Source organism: Manacus candei, unplaced genomic scaffold (assembly GCF_025592945.1).
Source record: "Manacus candei isolate 608988 ecotype Guabito, Panama unplaced genomic scaffold, ASM2559294v1 h1tg000052l, whole genome shotgun sequence".
In the NCBI taxonomy this organism is placed as follows: Eukaryota; Metazoa; Chordata; class Aves; order Passeriformes; family Pipridae; genus Manacus; species Manacus candei.
Genome location: NW_026138100.1, coordinates 1385386 through 1406328, shown reverse-complemented (window position 1 = coordinate 1406328; position 20943 = coordinate 1385386). Strand labels below are relative to the sequence as shown.

At 40.6% G+C, this 20943-nt stretch overlaps 1 protein-coding gene across 2 annotated transcripts in view; it reads right to left on the bottom strand.

Moving 5' to 3' along the window:
* The window catches only part of EZR (ezrin), a 37273-nt gene that overhangs the window by 2696 nt on the left and 13634 nt on the right, over positions 1-20943 (bottom strand). Inside the window, exons 2-11 of one of the 2 annotated variants that reach the window (XM_051801568.1) lie at positions 16457-16540; positions 11915-12010; positions 10858-11132; positions 9934-10017; positions 9170-9316; positions 5661-5757; positions 2593-2756; positions 1550-1680; positions 696-856; positions 342-434 (exon numbers count right to left, since the gene is read on the bottom strand). In XM_051801568.1, coding sequence (XP_051657528.1) covers positions 342-434; positions 696-856; positions 1550-1680; positions 2593-2756; positions 5661-5757; positions 9170-9316; positions 9934-10017; positions 10858-11132; positions 11915-12010; positions 16457-16540 — 1332 coding nt within the window. Of the gene's footprint in view, positions 1-341; positions 435-695; positions 857-1549; positions 1681-2592; positions 2757-5660; positions 5758-9169; positions 9317-9933; positions 10018-10857; positions 11133-11914; positions 12011-16456; positions 16541-20943 lie in introns of those variants that run through there. The other variant, XM_051801570.1, reaches the window with a different exon arrangement.

Below are 20943 nucleotides of genomic sequence, written 5' to 3'. Positions count from 1 at the left end.
CTGCAGTGTGGCTGCATTTGCAGAATCTTCTCTTGACTGATGTTTTCAGACATTTTATCATGCATCAGGCATCATTTATCCATGTGCCCCTCCCCCTCCATGGCTCCAAGATGATGATCATATTTTTAGGTTTTATACAGGTTTCCATTTTGAATTTTGACAGTTTGTTGGAAGAAAGGTGTTTTGCAGGCATATTGCACATTCACCACAAGTTTGCCCTTCTTCACTGCTGTACAGATGTTTGTCTCCATATGCGTAGAGAAGTCACACCAAGCTAAGCACCACAGTGTGCTCTGCTCAAGCACAGAACTTTAGAGCAACTTTGTAAGGCAGATACTCACTCTGATTTGCCACTCTTCAACCTCGCTCTCTTTACGCCTCCTTGCCTCTTCAAGAAGTGCAATCTTGGCTGTATACTCTGCAAGCTCTGTAGCCTGTTTAATAATAAAACTGGAATGATAAGGACTCTTAAAAAAAACCCAACCCAACCACCAAGCACAACAAAGAAACACTGTTAACTGTAATAAAGAAATAAGGAACAAATAAGTCGATTCCTTATGATAGAAACCAGTGCCATAATGATCCTATGACGTGGTCTAGTACTTTACTGCACTAGGTTTTTCCCTGAACAAGACGGCTTTACCTTACTCAAGGACACAGTAGCATATCTGATCCTCAAAATGACTAGGTCTTACCAGTTGTTCCTGGCTCTTTATCTGGTCCATAGTTTGTCTTTCCAGCTCTTCCTTGGCCTGCAGAGCAGCTAAACGGTCAGCTTCCAAACGTTCTGCTTCCTCCTGGGCTCGTCTCCTTTCCTCCTCCAGTTGAATGGCTCTTTGGATCTGATCTGAGAGCTCTGGAAAAAGATCAGCACAGTTAGTCCACAAGCCTGGCCAAAGCTAAGGAACTACAAACAGTCTCTCAGGTAACTGCAGTAAGTCACAATAGCACTTTACTTCAGCATGCAATACTCCCTTCACCATGCTCCTCAAAGTAATTATTTGCATAGTACACCAAGTAACTGGATTCAGATGAGTCAGATGCACATTATAATTAGATTTTCTGCAAGATGTTTGCACTAAAAAGTCTGTAACACTGACAAAATTCTGCTGGCCTTAATAGACCAGATGTTGCTGTCTCCAATCTAATCATCTATGCATTGAAACAGAATGCTTCCATTTCATTGGAAAGACTTGTTCCCAAAGCACTTTTTTCTGCTGGGCATTAAGTAAAAAGTACTTGAGGGCTGAACTCTTGCTCACTGCTGGAAGAGGCTCTGCTACTTAAACCCTCTTGGCAACTGGGGAAAACAGAGTTCTTGCCCTTTGGTTCCCAAATACAGTCTGCAGATTTTATGCTACTTTAATACTTTGGATTATTATGAGTACTGTGTGCACATGTGTGTATTTACCCATACAGGAAGATATTAGTAAGCCTTGCTAAGAGATCTCAGTGTCACTAGATTTAGTCAAGGCATAGGCAGCAATCCATGTAACCCCTCTATGGAGCACAGTACACACAGTCTGGTCAGCCATGACAAGTACTTTACCTTTCTCTGCTTTCTGAGTCTTCACTTCATACTCCTGTAGCCTCACCAGGAGCTCCTCCTTCTCCCTCAGCATTTGCTCTTTCTCCCTCTCAATTGTCTCCCTCCTCCTCTTTTCATCTTCTAGTTGTTTCCTGTTAGAAACAGATTTCAGGTTTGAAGCTCACTTTCAGACTCAAGCTACCACCAGACAAGAAAGTTGGCTGGGCATCTCTCCAGGCAGCTCAATGGAAAGTGGCTACCATGAAACAAGAGCCAGGAGACAGAAATAGGCTGTTCCTTTATCACTTCAGAATTTTTGCTCAGTTTTGGATGCCCCATTTCATTTAAATTGTATTTTTGTTGGCCACTACAGAAGTTTAGAACACCAAATAGCTACTAGATGCAGAGAGAAAAAGCAGGACTTGGACTGCACAGCAGAGGAGATTTAACTTTGTTACTTCTGCTGTAAGGAAAGTGAAGGAGGCGTAAAAACGTCAACAGCAGTGAGGGAATGAAGACAAACAATCCACAAACACAGGAGAAAAGCAGCACGATTTCTTGTACCCTAAGCAACCTGAAGCCAGTGGTAGAATTGCTACTGCTTTTTCCTTGCATGTAAGAAATCTCCCAGTCCCCTCTTCTCTCTTTACACTGTACACATATGCTCCCCACGAAGGTTTCCCCTTTACTCCCAACCATCCCATGGTCCAGCACATAAATCAGGTTTTAACACCCGAGAGTCAGTAGAACCCTCCTCTAGGCGGGCACCACCAGAGCCCATTGTGCCTTTACTTGCACATGTCTTCGCAGCTCTTGAGACTGCACAGGACAGCAGACCTGCATGGTCACAAGAAGAGCAATGCTTACAGTCCCACTGCAGGACACCCCGAGTCCCCTCCTAGGACCATGTGTGTGCCTCATGAACCTGGAATGGCTCTTAGCCTTGCCCAGGCAAAACCCCTGTTACTGACCGCTGACCCGCAGGTACAGCTGCTTGCTGACCCTGGGAGTCCAGTGTCATTTATTTCTGCCACTCCATGCCTGCTGCCTGTATTCAAGCTCACCTTTCCAGTTGCTTCTGGTGCTTCTCTTCCCGGGCCTGGGCTTTCATCTGTTGCACCTCAATGGTGTCAGGCTTCCTGCGCCGCATATACAGTTCATGGTTGCCCATGCAGAGCTGCAAGATCCTCTTGTTAATTCTCAGACGAGGGGCATAAAACACAAAGTCCTAGAAGAGAGACAACACAGTAGTTTTTTTATAAGCATGCTTTCTCTTGTCCCAGCTAATTGCAGACAGAAAACCTTGCCACTGATTTCACTCTAATTCACACATGCAAGGCTATTTAAATATAGCAGCAGGGACTGTCAAAATCATCTCTTGCAAAAATTATTATTTATATTCTCCTTTTAAAGTCTACATAGAATTGATAAGTTATTCTTCTAGAAAAATTATCTTCTAGAGAAAATTCCAAACTCAATGAAGTCTCCTTTAAATGAATATTGTTAAATATTGGAGAAGATTCTGGGTTGGCAAGTAAACATCTGGGCAACACATAGACTTCTGGCATTGAGTAGTTTTTCAGTTTGCACATTTTTGTGAATGAAAGATAAAGCACAAAACTAAAAATATATGGGTTATTTGGAATATCAGGTTGCAGGCAGTAGCAAAGCACAAGATACTCTAAAATTTCTGGTTCAGCAAGAAGAACAGCTGCAAATTTCTTATTATCTGTGTTATAATCAGACTGGATTTTCCAGAAGAAAATCTGCTAAGAAAGGGATACACAGGGCCAAGTTCATTACCTGCCTGATGATTTAACTGAGTCCACAACCTCATGCATTTACAATGAAGTCTGAACTTACACAGTGAACAAACTCAACATTTTTGTGCTTTTTTGTGTACTGCGTGAATGGTGGTAAGGGCAGTGGGCAAGCTGCCACATTACCACCATAAGCCAGTACCCATTCCTTAGAATCACTCTCCCATGGATTGCCTCACTGTTAGCAAGAGGTGGAACTGGGAAGGGCCACACGGGCTTTACACTTTTGCATAGAAGCAGTGATCATGTTTTTAATTGCCTGAGCTCAGAAGCACAATTGTGGCTATCTTTGGAAAAAATAGAAGACACACTAGAAGCAATTAAAAGCTCCCTAAGTACCACTTAAGATGAATATGGCAACAAAGACTCATTTTCTCCAATGCACTTCTCTAATGCACACAATGACTGCAGGAGAGGAAGTCTGGGAAGTGTGTTGTGCTCTCCCACCAGATTCTGCCAGAGCCATTCTGAGCCATACAGGTCTGATACTGCTAACTGAACTGTACCTGTAAGCTATTCATCTGACCTCCTCCTTCTAACAAGTAATTTTAAAAACAAACAGTCTGTGTACATTGTGATGAACAAGCCCTATCCTGAGGCAAGGCTCACTTACATGGAATTAAATACTGAGGGAGTGAATGGTGGTTGCATTTGTCATTTAAGCCATAACCAAGGGACAAAACATTTAAATAAGAACATAAAAGAATACCCTTCTTTTCTTATCCCCAGCCTCCCCCAGGTCTCACAAAACTGGGAGCATTGCATCTCGATATTTGAAAAACAACGTGCTGAAGGTGTTGCAGTATGTGGGCAGGCAAGTCTAAAAATTTAAAAGCTTAGTTAAGCAGGGCAAGGTGCCACAGGACTCTACCCTTTACACTACTGTCCATTTAAACACAGACATGTAGAATCCTCCACATTAAAGGGGAGCTTCCAGCCCACATCTTGGGTGGACTGAGTATTCTGCTGTAGTTATAACACCTGCCATTTTAAAAGGAGACACAAACACATGAAAAGACCCAGACAACTTCCTGAATGCTCAGAATTAGTGTCCAGATAAATTCTTCTTTCAAGTGAAGGTTTCAACATACCATCACTCAGAGGGAAAAGGACAATTAACACAGAGGAAGAAAACGTAATTGAAGTTTTCAGTGTTAACACCTTTCTGTAACAGACTCTTGCGAGTCCTCCATTTCAAACTCAGTCTGATTTACTGCTGGGAAGTGGGTGGAAAGCTGTGATCCATATTTTGTAATTATGTACAACACAGGACAGAGGCTATTCTATTGAGGAAAGCATGCCTGACAGATCAACTTTCTGTCTCTGTGGAGTTTTATTGGTTTTCACTAACAGCATCACAGAAAGAAGCTCCACTCCCTCAGGCTGTTATCTGGAAGAAATCCCTGCAGCACACTGTACATTAGTATCCTTTAAATTATTGGGAGGAGTTTTTTCTATTAGAGATATTTATAAGCTATTCTCCTTTGACAAAGCCTAACTGCTTATTATTTCTCAGGGCTGCACTTACCCACCAAGATCAAGTACTGGGGTGGGAGAAGACAAGAGGAGATCTTTCTCAACTATTCACATAGTTTCACAAGACTGACAGAATGACATCCACCTATACCAGTTATTCCATGTTATGTTCTCAACAGGTCAAAGTAAGCTTCTAATTCCTCACTAAAATAACTCTGAAAACATACTTGTAAGTATTGAAAAGCAACATTCACAGGCAGCTACATTTCAGTTCTCCACAGAAGTCATATCCCTGGCATTTACATTAGTATTCAAGAAAGTCAGTGAACAACACCATGGGCCTTTACTGGCTTTTACTCAGTAGTGTGGAAGTGAGCAGTGATGGATGGGAAGCCATATGTATCCATGTGGTTTTGCAGTAGCATTTTAATTACTTCTGTAATTTTTTTTAATGAACATTTTTGGGTTTTTTTCTTCAGATTAAAAGCCAAAAATAAAAGTTATCTACCAGCTTCCATGCACTGAAAGAAATGGGGAGAGGACTCATGGAACTAGCAAAAAATCTCTAATTTAGGCATAAAGTTACCTAGTTTGCTAGAAAATAAAAGGACTCTGCAGTTGTAAAGTCCTTATCTTTTCCATGTTGGATATTGCTATAAGCCCTTCTGTACTTATGCTGTACAGAAAAACAGACAGCTCTACATACACTCTAAATACTAAGGCTCATTTTGCATCTAGAATATCTGCAGCTTTCTCCTCTCCAACGACTATTTTGAGATGAAGCTGTATTATTTGTTCATATGCAGTATCCAGAAATCTGTTCAAGACATACTTACTGGTGCCTTCTTGTCAATAGGCTTTATAACAAACTTCTTGTCATTGAAGGAGATGTTTCTGATTTCGCTCCAGGGGAACCCAATCTTTGGAGTTAGTCTGGAAAAAAGAAAAATATTTTTAAGAGATGACGCAATAAACTTTTTTTTCCCCTCACATTCCTTCTAACACACAGACGCCGTGTAATGCAACGCTTCACACAGCTCTCCCAACAGATAGAGAACAGTAAGTGAACCAGAACCCCACAGGGAGTAGGAGAAGAAGCCCAGTCACCTCTCTTATTGAGTCTCTTCCCATTTTGGTCAGCCACCCTACTGACCTTTGACTATGACGGACTCTACTGAAGCCACATGCTCAGCTTTATCAAACACCTGTTTTAAGTTTGTTTCTTTGAAATCCAGGCCTAAAATTCACATAATGCAGATTTTATGTGCCGTGCTTCCCAGAGCACGTGCTTCTCATACATCATTACAGGCATAAGCCAAAGTAACTGAGCTGATCCCCACACCCTATAGCACCCACAGAGAAACGTACCCTGCTATGTTACAGCTAGACCAGTCACCTCCATGCAGCCTTCACTTCTGGACTGCTGAACAGGCACAATTGGTAGGAGCAATTATGTCTTTTGTTTCGCAGAATCATAAAATGGGTCAGGCTGGAAGGGACCAGAGCAGGTCATCTGGTCCAACCTCCCTGCTCAAGCTAGGTCATCCCAGAGCACATAGCACAGGATTGTGTCCAGATGATTCTTGAATATCTCCAGCGAGGGAGACTCCACAACATCTCTGGGCAATCTGTTCCAGTGCTTGGTCACCCACACAGTAAAGAAGTTCTTCCTCATATTCAGGTGGAATTTCCTGTGCATCAGTTTCTGCCCATTGCCTCTTGTTCTATTGCTTGGCACTACTGAGAAGAGCCTGGGTCCGTCCTCTTGACACCCTCCCTTTAGATATCTTCTTCCCTAGATTTACAGGCAAGCTTAGGAACAAAGAGCCCTGTTCTTTCCTTCTCTACAAACTGCTCTTTCAGCCCATCCCATGAGTCACCAAGTGGAACTTTACTGGCTGGTCATTCAACAAGCTGCATCATGTGACTCTCCCCTATTGAAAAGCACCCCAAGGAAGCAAAGGACAAGATTCAGATTCCCAGCTCTTCCTCATTGCTGAGGAGTTCAGGTCTGTTATTAGTTTAAAATTATTTCTAAAAGCTTCACTAATCATTGGAGGTTTTTTCCTCTGCCTTAATTTCTTCAGATTCTTGCATATAAAAAGCGTCTAGTTTTTCATAAGACCAAATATTTCTGAGCCATTCCAGTACTTCACCCTTACACATCTGACCAGCTCTGCAGCAAGTTCTAATATTACAAGGACTTCTGTATTTGACTGTAATAAAGTCCTCTAATTTCCCCAACCAAATATTCCCATTTTTATGTTTAATATCACATCATTATTCTTCCATTTGCCTCTTATCAAGGGAGGGTATATTCTCTAGAGACAGTTGTTAATGATTAAGAATTGTGTTTTACATAAAAGATAATACCAACAAGCAATCTTCTAACCCCTCCAATGTATGTGTGTCTGTCACAATTATTTCTTGCAAATGATTTAAACACATGTATTTAATGTTTAGCACTTAGAGAAATGTCTCATCACAGTGAACCATTCAAATTCTGTAAGAATCCTTCTTATAGAGCTCATTGGTTAAGGAAAAAAAGCTGGCAATTTTGGAGGAATTTCATTCTTTGTCAAAGAGATGGAAAGCCATTACATAGCAAGATTTTGCTGGGTCCAACCATAAAAAAAACCCTACTTCATTTAAATTCAAACATCAAGAATAAAATCCATCCTCTTCAGAACTTTTCACTCCCTAACCTTTAACTCAACTGCAAAATTATGCAACAGTGTGAGTGTGTAACATTAAGTAAAGACTGTAAAGAAAATGATTCGATTAGACTAAGATTAACTAATTACTCCAGCCTCCATCACATTAGCTTTAGTGTTTCAATCCTATATAATCAGTAAGATGGACAACTAAAATAATTCACTTATTAGTAAGTTCTATTGCCAATTCTCTTCTTTAATGAGAGGGAAAAAAAATAAAAGCTTGAATACACCTAGAAGTGGCACACTGACATACACTGCAGTATAGAGGCTCACACACCTACAGCACAGTCTCATTTTCCTCAGGTTGAACTTCAACAATGAAATCTCTTCTTTTTCACCTTTGTCCCCAGTCCCCAAATTTTGCACATACAAGCCAGAGGCACTCTACACATTACAATTTTTCTAGTCCCCGTATCTGCTGAAAGACTTAATTACATAGTGGCAAGAGTTACAGGCAGAAATAAGCAGTTTATTCCAGCACTGTATTTGTTTTGCAAATGCTCTTGATAGCTCTTTACAGTCAATGGCTACACTCTGTCTGCTTCTCCAGCTTGAAAAACCTGTTTGTGTGACCATGGTTACATAGCAAGACTAGTCATTCAAGACTGAAGTATTACATGAGCGAAACTACTTTTCTTTCAAGTGACACTCCTTGTTTTCTGGGTGACAGCACATATTAACATTGCAGAAAAGACTGCCTCTCTTTTTGCCATGTTAACAGAAGCTCCAGCGAGTTCCAATTAATGTTTGGGTTGCATTCAAAGATTTTTGGAGGCAAAGATGTAGAACAAGTGAAATCCCTTCTGTATTACAGTGATAGTCTGTTACAGATTAGTGACATGAAACAAAGATTCGGAACATAAGAGATGGGAGATTTGAAAAAACAGTCTAGACAGCAATGTTACATCTGAAAAATAAGTATTTTAGCTCCCCTTCAATCCTTCAGTTGTGGAGTATTAGAAGAGACTAGCAGGCTTAGACACAGCTGTTCTCACCTTCCTCTTATGTTTATTTATAGATGTAGTCTATCATTTCCCACCTACTATCCAATTAATAATGGCTCTGCCTTTACCAGAAGGGCTGATTAAAACTATGCATACCACAGCAAGACCTCATTTCATTCCTTGTTCACAGTAACTATATAGGTTAGCTCCTCCCTGGGTTCTGGGTGTTATCCAGCTTTGCTTTCGTGCCCACCCCATAATCTGTCTTTTCCAAAACCAGGCAGTTGTACACACATCTATCATTAACTTCAGGATATGCTGGCCTATCTAGGTTCTCATATTGTATCCACTAATGGCAAACCTGGCGACCTGTCTCAAGGAGAAGCCTGGTAAACTCCTCAGTTCAGGATTCAGTGCCACAGCTGTGCACAATTAAGCAGATGGCCTTGTACCACTGACATTTCTCTTTATACGGCAGGTAGCATTAGCGGGTCAGGCCACAGAGGTCAGGAAAGCCATGAAAGCACAGATGATGTGAAAGCCCATTTCCTGGCTTCACCTACTGATCCAAAACTGGAACACAAGCAAATTCTTAACTTTGCCCTGATCCTGTAAATGAAAAACGTTTCTTGGCTCCCATACCAACCCTCTCTGGGAGATCAGAGGTAAAAACAAAAGCCTTACTTATCATCCTTTTCATAGATGTTGAGCCCCAAGGCATCAACCCCCAGCCAAAGGTCAGTTCCTTTCTTATTCTTGATTTCAAAGTAGTTGATTCCATACATCTCCAGGTCTTGGGCAATCTTCAGGTATTCCAGCATGGCATTCTCTCTGGTTCAGACAGCAAGGAGAGCAAATGTTGGTTTCTTATTTATCTGACTATCTCAAAGCAAAAAGCCCTCAGAAGAAAAAGGTGACTTTTCCTAAACCCCCACATCAAACACAGGAGTTAAAACTGAATGTTCACCATTTGGGATTCACTTTAGAAGTTAGGATATTACATCTATGAACACACATACACAGAACACTTCCCTTCACCAAACCCCAGTATTTCCAGACAGAAAATTATCAATGTTCATCTATCTCAGCATTCATTCTTGTCTCATGGTACAATCAGTAGGAAAGGTATAATATCTGAACTTTCCCCATCTGTCAGTGCAAATGCTTCAATGACTAAGGTTTGACATACACCTTTACTTTTTTTCCCTGCTCAAAGTCATCACTGATACAATATACACAGGTCCTGGAAGTCACACTGTTCTCACCAGTACAAAATGTCCTACTTCATTTTACCATATAATTCAACAATGAACTAGAAAATACATACCAGAAGTTGGCCCAGACAGGCAACTCAGAGTCTATTTCAAAACCATGGTGTAGAACTGCAAGCTTAAGGTAATCAACAAGCAACATAGTGACCAGCCCTAGGACCAAAACAAAACACTCACTTGAGCATGCCACTGTGTTCAGCATGCCACACCTGAATCCGTTCTTCCCACTGCTCTCTGGAGAGTTTATGCTGATCCATGACCCTATACAAGGAAACAGATATTAGCAAGGTTAGATGTTCTGTAATATCTATTGATGCTGATCTTTGCCACAGCCTTACTCTCACCCTGGTGGGAGTCTTATTGTAGCCAAAAAGAAGACCCTAACTCAGCCCAAAGATGTACTCGGTGAAGCAGAGCAATTTAGAATGAACCAAAACCCTCTGCAAAGCCTTTCTATTCACTGACCAGAGACATGAGAGGCATAAGCAAAACACTGCAAACAAATCCCATACACGCTGTAGACACCGGTGGACTAAAGCAAAGAGAAAGTTAGTGCCATTCCTGGAATTAGACATTCCTGCAGCATTGTCAGGAAGCATAAACAGAAGCGATTGGTCTGATAACATCCACTGATCTTGTGCGGGTACGGACTGCATAGCCTCAAGACATGCTTTCTGCATATGAGATTTTAGGACTGTAAATTGAGATCAAGGGCACGCAACCCAACTTCAGGAATAACACATTCCTAATCTAACCCTGTGCTTTTTTTCTTAAAGAGGAGATATTCATATGGCCAGTTACCAGCATGACAGCAATGCTTAGGAAATAAAAGCTGAATACCAAAGTATACTTCCTCTCTCTAACCAACCCAAGGAGAGGCAAAAACATACTCTGATATGACAGATAGAAATAAAATAAAGAAAAACCCAAATCTATACAATTCAATTAAAAAACCCACCAAACATGCTTTCAATGAAACTCCTTGTATTTAACTAGAATTCAAATTAAAAAACAAACAAACCAACCAAAACCAAAACCCAACAACAAAAGCCCCATGAGAAAAAGAAAAAAAAGGGAGGCTGCATCAACCAACTTCTTCACCTTTGGGGGATCAGACGCTCTGAACTGAGGTATCCAGGCTTGTGCACCTCTTTGTTATAATCTCCAAATTTGGCCTGCACAGCATAGGAACCAAGAAGTACTGCTGTTTCAGGAGGACAGTAGATCTCATCGCTGAGAATCCCTTCCTTCACCTGCAGGAAGAAGAGCTTCTGCGTGATGTCTTGGATCAGCTCTTCAGACACATCCTCTGGGAAGAACTTGGCACGGAATTTGAATTGGAGAGGATTCTCCTTTCTAATTTCCTGAGCAGAAACCTGAGGACAGAGGTGACACCACAACTGAGCAGAGTTGTAAACAACAGAATAGATTGCTTTTACACAGAAAAACGTATTTGCCTTAAGAGGAGCTTGACTGGCAGCTCATTACTGGAATTTCTTAATTGGTATGAGAACATGGGGGGGGCTATATTATGTTTTTCAACTATGTCAGAAAAATTCTGTTTGCACAACAAGCCTTGGTCACTGGAGAATGATTTACTGTGCTCTATCAGATGGCAAACCCATCCAGTACTGTATGTGTTTGACAAAGAACAGCCCCCTAACATTAAAACATGTGTCACTGACTGCTCCACCAAGAAAAACAGTTTATACTCTCATAAGAGCTGCAAGTCCACAAACAGAAGCACATCAGAGGTGTCAGCACTCTGTTACAACTGCCCAACCTTGAAGTGACTTGTCTTTCCAATTAGTCCAACAACTGATCCTGCACAAGCAGGGCCTAAAGCCATCATTAGCCAAGATGTTTCTTCAGTCACAAAAAGCATAGCTGCTTCTACTCAACAAAATACAGTATTGAGCTGCTGCTGCATATCTGAAAAACGCTTTCTACAATTCACGCAGAGTGAAAGGGCAAACTTCCACCATGCCAAACAATTCTCATGGATATCACAAAGTTATGTCTAAAAAATAATCCTAGAGTTATGAAAATTAAGGAAGAATCAACAACAGGTACAAGGTTTATAAAGCTGCAGCCAATAACACATCAGGAATCACATAGGCTTTAACCTTTGCTCAGCAATCAACCCGCAGTCTGTTACCTTTTTATCAAGCTTCAGCCAAGTCTGGAATCCTTTGTTGTCCACATACTGAAGACCAAAGTACCACACCTCTCGCAAACCTATGGTTTTAACCACCTGCAACGGAAAGGTAAAAAAAAAAGAAGTTATTGTAGATAACACTTCACTTGAGGTCCAGGTATCCTTTCAAGTCCCACATCACCTGTGATGAGTGCAGGCAACAGGCTAAACCTACTCATCCGGCATCTCTTAATTTCACCTTGTAGACAAAGATATACAGCTGCCACAGTAGATGACAGCAATGGCATAGGTAAGCTATTTATCCCACCCGGTTTCTAGAAGAGGATGATTCTGGGGAAACCAGGTGAGACAAACAGCACATCCTGAAACATCCAGAAACACCATCCATTGACTGGATGGAACGCTTACTAGTGAAAACAGTGCTGTTTGGACATGTTACTTTTCCTCAGTGGAGGTTATAGCCTAACAAGCCCCTGATCTCCTCCTACTCTCGACAGCTTGTTCTTATAGACAAGTGGCTGCCTGCCAGCTCATCTATCTGTAAAGCTGTGCTCTAGTCAGAGCTGAAATCCAGAAAGATATATCAGGATCATTCCTTGATGTTATTTGCAGAGTAGCCCCACAAAGAGTGATGTAGAAATCATAGAGAGTTGAACCGACTGGAAGGCAAGAACTTTCTAAAACCACTTTGCAAGTTAGGAAAGTGTGACAGACTTGAGAGCGTGTAGTTACATGTGCTTCAACAAGTCTAAGATCTCAACCAAGGATCTGTTTCACCCACCACATTTAGAGTGTTGTTAGAGACACTATGGTTTGAAAGCAGACTTGAAAGAAACGGTGTTGTGATAGTTAAGACTAATTAGTTCATGTTAAAAAAACAAGCAGAAAGACAACAAAACCCACTAATCCAAACAAACAAAAAACCCCAATTTCCACAACTTTTTATAAAGAGCTGGGGTCTGAAAATACTTCAGCTTTTACTTGACTAAAATTCATTTTCCCTCCTCCCTCCAAGTGGCTTATTTCCTCACGGAAGAGACAAGTTCTCTGACAGCAAGCTGTATTTCTATGAAGTCTAGCAGAAAAGCAGGGGTATGTTAAGCATAGTACTTCCTGTTGCACAAAAGAGTGTTGCAACTTTGTTAAAATGAAGAGTTGCGTAAATGAAGCATTTTTCAGGTCATAGTCTCTGAATGTCTGTTACAAGAGAAAAACTACACTTTTTCTATAAATCAAGCTAGAAAGCCTGCAGAAGTTATGACCGCTCAAGTTCTTCCCAAAACCTAAAGGCAAGAATGGAGAAAGCATTAAGCCAAATTTCACAGTTTGAGTTCCAATACAAAGAACAAAGAATTTTTCATACTGTATTCTGGAAAATGCTCTGTAAACTTCATCCATAGCAAAAAAAGGAAGAAATAAGAACCAAGGCATTATATTCAAGATGGGAGACACCACCCCCGCTTCCTCAAACCCATGAAGCAGCAAATATTAAGTCTGACTATTCCACTCAGTAATGCACTGACTTCCAGAAAATGCCAGTGGCACACTCTCCTCCATTTGAATTTCTTTTACTCATGGTCAAGAAAGCACATGACTATGTGGGAGGTACTCCAGCCAGCTGCAGAGTCCACTGTGTTGTTTCTTGGGACACCTCAGTCCTCATTGCAGGATAAACTCTGCACAGGTCTGGCTTGAGAGGAGCTGAACTCAATATTCACAGGTTTCCACTATTTTCCTGCTCCTATGAAAAGGAGCTATAATCCCTCTTACATGCAGGATACAGTTATGCTAGCAAAGCCTGAAAAACAAGGACACTGCCAGAGTAGTTTTGCTAGCTGACAGCTAGGCCAAAAAATCATCTTGTAGTTTTTAAAAATAGCCTGCTTCAACACCCCCACAGTAGTTCTGAAGTTCAAGTTGGGCCACTCCCCATACATGTGAAAACCTGTTGCCTCCACAGGCTTAATCTGAGTGTAAACTCCACCAGAGATAAGGGCCTAATAAAAGGCTTGTACAGCAGAAGTGAAGAGAGGATGCCAGAAGAGTTGCAGCTAAAGATATGGTATTCGCCTTTACTGGTTTTGTGCTGCACACTTTTACCTTAATCTCTCTTGATATGCAGAAGTGCACCACAATAAGATGTGAAATATGGATAAGAATTTTAAGTCACAGGCTTTAAAAACAAGCCATTGGATGTAAGGATGAAATCTCCATGAGGTGATGGTCTATCTCAATGGTGCTGCAACAAGCAATCTTCAGAAATCCTGAAGTACCTAGACAGCAAGCTAAAATAGAAGTATCTTGAATTTGAAACATTTCGCCTTTTTCCATGTTCTCAGGAATTTTAACTTCTCAGCTGAAGTATTTTCTCTTCTGCCAGAGATATGACCCTAACTCTTAACAGATGTAAACATTAATTAATATATATGAGGGGGAAAAGTCCTTCTTGAATACTTGTCACAAGGAACATAGAACATACTTACAGTCTAATCTAAGGCATTGCTTTTAAAAACCTGTCATTTAGTCACTTGGATTTTTGTACCCTCAGAGATGAGATCTGAGCTCTCTGTTTTGGATTAACATGAAAGGGACTGGGGGAAGAAGTTACCACGATGCAAGAGTGATCAGCAGTGAATGGAATCATAAAATGGACTGAGTGGGAAGGGACCTTAAAAATCACCTAGTTCCACCCTCTTGCCGTGGAAAGGGACACCTTCCACTAGACCAGGTTGCTCAGAGCCCCATCCAACCTGGCCTTGAACACTTGCAGGGATGGGGCATCTGTAACTTCTCTGGGCAACCAATGCCAGTGCCTCGCCACCCTCACAGTAAAAAACGTCTTCCTAATATCTAATCTAAACCTACTCTCTTTCAGTTTAAATCATACTCCCTTGTGCTGTCACTAAATGCTCTTGCAAAGTCTCTCTCCAACTCTCTTGTAGGCTCCCTCCAGGTACTGGAAGGCCAATTAAGTCACACTGAAGCCTTCTCTTCTTCAGACTGAACAATCCCAAATCCTCTAGCCTTTCCTCATAGGAAAGGCTCCATCTCTCTAATCATCTTGGCCCTTCTCTGGTAGGTCAAATGCCAAACACTGGTTCCATAAAAATGCAGGTTTCATATGTGCTTCAGCAGATTTCCAGTCAATGAATAGTTGATGTTTAGCCCACATCAGTAGTAATCAAGAGGCATTAAAGTTAGATTTAATGCTAAACTCTGTTTTGTACTGTGAAGATCTGCAGTGATTAGAACTTGATTTCCTCCTTTGACTCCTTTCAAGAACCCACTAGAAGCATTTTTTTGTTTGTTTGTTTGTTACGAGTTTTGAATTTTGTTGGTGTTTTTTGGGGGGCTTTTTTTTCTTAGTTGGGTTTGTGGGCTGTTTGTTTGCTTTGTGGGTTTTTTTTAGGTTTTCTTTTTAAGTACTTCTTAATGCACAATTGCCTTAAGGCCTAGCAAGTTCTAGTTAACTCACTGAAACAAGAACTTGTACCAACAAAACCTTAGGACCAACCAATGGACATTGTTTAGCCAGTACTGCCTACTTGAGTTGAAGCTCAACCACCCTTTGCTATCAAGGCTAGCGGATACAGGGGGAGAAGTACAAAGGAGCTGCTGTAAAAGCTTGTAAACAGCTTAAAATATGTAACTGAAGTTTGCATAAATCAGTTCTTAGTTTTCAGGTCTACAGCAGAAATGGCTAGAAGCAAGTATTTTCTTTTTTTTTTTTTTTTAATTCAGAGTACTACGTAAAATTTTTCTGCTGAATCTAGGCCTTGCTTCAGTTTTAGAACAACAAGCTACTTAAGACAATAATAAAGTTTTATAAAGTGCACATTGTTGCCTTTATCTGATCTTTGTAGGTCCATCTTTAAACTTGTTAATGCAGTAGCAGGAAGAATAACAGCAAGGGGAGGATACTCTTGGTCACTCATGCCCTCCACTCTCCTGGGAATTCCTGAAGGCAGACTGTGCAAATCTGTGCTCTGTCCTGCTGCACAGGGGTTTCTTATAAGGCATGTTGCCTACAAACGCTGCATGGAGGTCTCAAACTCTTCTGTTTTTTCAGCAGTGTGACAAACTCAAACACCTGTGGCAAGTGGCTACCTCCAACCCAGCTTCTGAATTAATGTAGCCATGCCAACACCTTCTTCAGCCATCTAAAGATCTGATTCTAAAGACTTCCACGCACAAAGGCAACATTTCAACCTTAGAATTGAAGAACAGTGTAAGAACTAAGCTGTATTTCAAAGCAAGAAGTGCATTTTTACATGCTACCTATATTGTCCAAACATTTTAGATCCCTTGTGACATTTCATCACTTAACATGGAAGACAGTTTTCACTGGAGTATAACATACCTCCGAGGGTTTTTGCTTTTTTCTTTTACTGTGATGGAGTTTAGAGATCTCAGTTCAGACTGAGGGCCTTTGATTAGGAGGTAGAGTGAAAATAGATTTGGAATCCAGTCTTAAGTAAACACTATAGTCTGAAAGATACGCCAAACTAAAACAGAAAGAGCCCCCACAAAAACTTCACTGACCTGGTCAAACAGCTGTTTGCCTGTAGTGTTTGGCTGAATGGCAAACTCCAGCTCTGCATCCATAGTAACAACTCGAACATTGATCTAAGGAGAAAAACAAAAAGCATTGTTATTTCTAGGTGTTAACAGAGTACTTTGTGTACAATAGTCTCCATGCTTAGATGCACTACCCTCACATCTATAATATACACACTTAAGCCTCAATTAGAATTATGTTATCACACCAGCAAACTTAATTGGGGCACTCATTTTGCCATCTTATCCAGATTGCTCTGCAGGTTTTTCTACTCAATACAGGATTGGACTGATCTTCTGGTTAAACAAGAGGGCATTTTAGACTTGACCCTTTCCAGGCCTAAACCCTCTTGGACTAAGAGCTACTCTGAGTGCATAGTATAGCTGCCTCCAGGCCATCCCTTGGATTACGAAAGGCCCTAATGACTAAATTAAATTTAAGACTTATAATTTAACTTCCATTTATATTAGAGATGGAATTAATCTGAGGTTTTAAAGGCAAAAGGCTGCAGATTATTCTTACAAAGCAATCAGCATTAACCTGATAACCATTCATTCTTTCCCTCATAAAAATCTACTCAGCACATAAACCCAGCAGTAACAGGTACTAAATGATACTAAAGGGCAAGAGTTCACTAAGCTCTTGCTGTCAGTGAAGAAACAACATAACCAGATTTACTGCAACAGCAGTAGACTGCAAGGCAGAGGCTGCCACTGAATGCAGAAGGCAAGAGTGTTTAATGACTAGAAAAAGTCTATTAGCAGTTAATCAGGAGGCAAAAGCAGCAACTAAGCTTGCAGGGAATAGCATAAGGACCAGTAAAATGGCAAATCGGGAAAGGATTATCTCCAACTGTCTTGACTACAGTAGGTTATATTCATTACAATATTATACTACTTCTCAAAAAACAAACAAAACCCCCCCCAGCAAAACAAACTAAAAAAAACCCCAACTTGGATGATTGTGTAGTATAGTTCTACTAACAACTGGATTTGTAGCTTAGTATTTTAAAGGAAAGAAGAAAAAGTGGACATGTAAACACAAGGCCAGACAGCAGGTAAGCTACAGGCAGATGACATTTCATTTCAATTTCCCAGCATTTTGTAAACGTCACCTTACAGAAAGCCAGAGCTAGGAGACCAGGAGAGGCTGCTTCATCTGAAGAAATGAGAGGTAAGAGGCAGGAGAGGAATAGAATCACTCACACTACAAAGCTTTGACCTTCAGGAGTTCCCAGCCACTTAATTATGCATATTTAAACTCTAGGATAAATGTCAGGTGAAATGATGTCACATTTAATACAGAACTGTGAATAAAACAAGTTGCCTAAGCTACTTTTAGTCAAACACATCAGAAAATTTCGCACTCCTTTTTCAGCAAGACACTATATGTCTAACCAACATTTTTCAGTTTAGTGGTAGACCTGGTAGTGTTAGGTTAATGGTTGAACTTGATGATCTTAGACATCTTTTCCAAACTAAATGATTTTATGAAGGCATCAAGTATCTTCTAGCCTTTATAGAGTTGTTTCCTCCTCCTGTTCTCTCTCAGATGACAGAGGACCCTCTTACAGAAAGATGACTGAAGGCAGTTTCCAAGTCATGGAAGCCCAGAATTGAACCACAAAAGATGACTTAGTGCCCTTTCTCTTTCAAGCTATATTTTTAGAGCAGTGTCCCTTAAATTAGAAATTAAAAAAAAAAAATCTCTAAATGCAATATCAGAGAACAAGCAAGATGGGAAAGGGAGTTCTTGGAAAACCTAACTGTAGCATTTGTGATCCATAATGGAACATGAAATTACGTTTAAGGTTTTCTTCCTGTGCGTTAAGAACCAAGGGGTTCCCAAGAAGTGTTTCCAGTGTAGGAAAGGAGAGGAAGTTCAGATATCAAATTCTCTGGAACAGCAAGGCTGCAATTCAAAGATGTGACCTTAAAAAACACCTGTTGCTTAATCCCTCTCAACAATAAATCCCTAATCATATTCTAATCCCTTTCTACCCACTTCAAGACAACATATGCTTGTAATCTTCAGTCTTGTACTGTGCAAGTTATTTGTACTTCTGGATGAAACACCACAGTGGATGTAAAATAAGTATCACTTTACAAGCTGAAGAACTTAAAAGTGTATGCTTCCTACTTACTAGAAAACCTGCAAGATGCTGGCTGAGCACAGAATTCCAGGCGGTACTAGTATGTGTCTTTTCCTCTATCTCTCCTTTGTAGTTATCTGGTAGTAAAAAAAATTAACCTCCCTAGTCTAGGGGAATATCTTGTATTACCGCAACCCTACAAGACTCATCTGGATACACACCCCTTCCTGAAGGATTAGCTACACAGTGAGCTATTTAGTGCTAAAGCCATTTCGCTGCTACATATTTTAAGAATTATTTTAGTATTAAGAAATTGTAGTAATCTGCTTTTCCACTTCAATCATGTAAAGCCAGAAGCATGCAGGAACATGACTACTTGGTTATCCAAAAAGCTTTCAAGGACACTTGGGATATGTGGTAAAGATTAACTTCTCTGTTCTTAAAGGACTGCATAACCAGCAGGACAAAGAGGAATTCCATGGTATGCTCTCAGGCAAACTGTTAGCCACATGACAGGCAGAGCAAGAAGAGACAGGGCCTCAAGTATCTATCCCTTCGATGAGTTGATGACTGCCTGGGAAAATCCTTTGAGTCTCCTTCCTGCCATATTAAGTCCTCTTGCTTCTCATCTCCAAACCTTAGCCTTAATTTCAAGAAGAACATAATGGCTTTAACAGGGCTTCTGAATGGATGACCTACAACCACTCCACACAACCTTTTAGCCACAGAAGCTGGTAGTAAAGCAGGCAAACAGAGCCTAACCCACTCAAAACCCTGGTTTAGACAGTCTGAAGAAACTGTGATGCCTGTTACACTGAGAGATGATCAGTTTGGAATTCATTCGGCTCAGACCACATGAAACTTCCCATGGCTCCAAGACGATTAAATCAACACCCAAGGTGCTAACCAGTTCAAGGTATGGTTGGGGAGGAAAGCAGGGAACAACTCAACCTAATTTCCATGAGCAACAAAAAGAGCAAGACACAGTTAAGACAACTTTCACAAGTGAAGTCCTGCTTAACCTGCGTAGGCAAGGCAGATCATTTGTTAAGATCCCTACCAAATCCTGGCAGTAACCCAGGACAAAGTTGAAGCCATAACCAAAATAAAAACAGTTTCTAATTTTTTAAAAGCATAAGTGTGGAGGGGGGAGAAGAGCACACGGCTGTTACACATGAAATAAGGGTTTATATTAAAAACTGTGTGCATTTAAGCACACAGTATGCTAAAAATCTTAGACAGTAAGATGTAACTTTCTTCTCGATAGGCCAGTGTCATAACACTTTATAATTCTGGAAGTTGAAACTGGATGATCTTTAAGGTCCCTTCCAACTTTAACCATTCTATGATTTTATGATTAACCTTTAATGTCCAAGACTAACATAATTAAAATGACAAATGGAGCCTTAAAAGGTTTGCTTGTGCATACAAAAACACTACAGAACATCAGTTTTTCCTCTTTCCCTGTGTTATGATGCATAAAATTGGTAACAAATTGGATTCAGAGGGGAAAAAGCATGCTGTTGAAGAGGCAATGTCATTTGCATTAAAATGAAAAACTCTCCATAAATAGTAAGACTCAACAGAAGCCGCAAAATTTAGAACACTAGAGACTGAACACCAGTTCCATGACTTCGGACTGTTTGGGATAGACTGTAACATGTTAGCTACACTACCAACTGGAACAAGAGAACAGAAGTAAGATGAAAGAACTAGAGGGAACTACAAAATGTATTTTAAATGATCATAATACTAAGGAAAGTTCTTGTATCAGAAGTTACAGTAGTTAGAACAGAATCTTCTGTGCTTTAGGAATGCCCTTAAGTCATGCATTTGTTCTTACTTTTTTTGTTGATGCTAAGACAACATCTCTTCCAATACTAAGTCAGTAGACCAATCTAGGGGACAGGGCAGTCTTTCAGAGTCCATGCACATTACTAGAGTATCTAACTTGGAAAATTAAAGTGCCATTTGAAAAAAAATTCAGAAAACACTGTCTCTTAAGGAGGCAACACACTACCAACCAGCTGAGTGGCAACATCTTTGTGGAAGATCCAAGACCTAGATAGGAACCCAAGATGACGTTGCCTCTTCAATCCCTTCCTCTCACAAACACCCAATTTCCAGGTGTGTTGGACACCACGCATGCACATTTTTTTCCTAATGTCTGACTCCTGAGCTCGTTGGTTCAGAATCTGTCTCTGGTTGCAGGCAATACGGTATTTTTGAAGTTAACCATCCCTCTCCTAATATTGCAGCTCCACTGAAAAACATCCTACACTGAAGGGGAAAGGGAAGGCAGAACAGAAAAAAACTCCACAGCTCTCACACACACTAAGCCATCGTGAATATTTTGCACCCTAACGCATGTAATGTAAT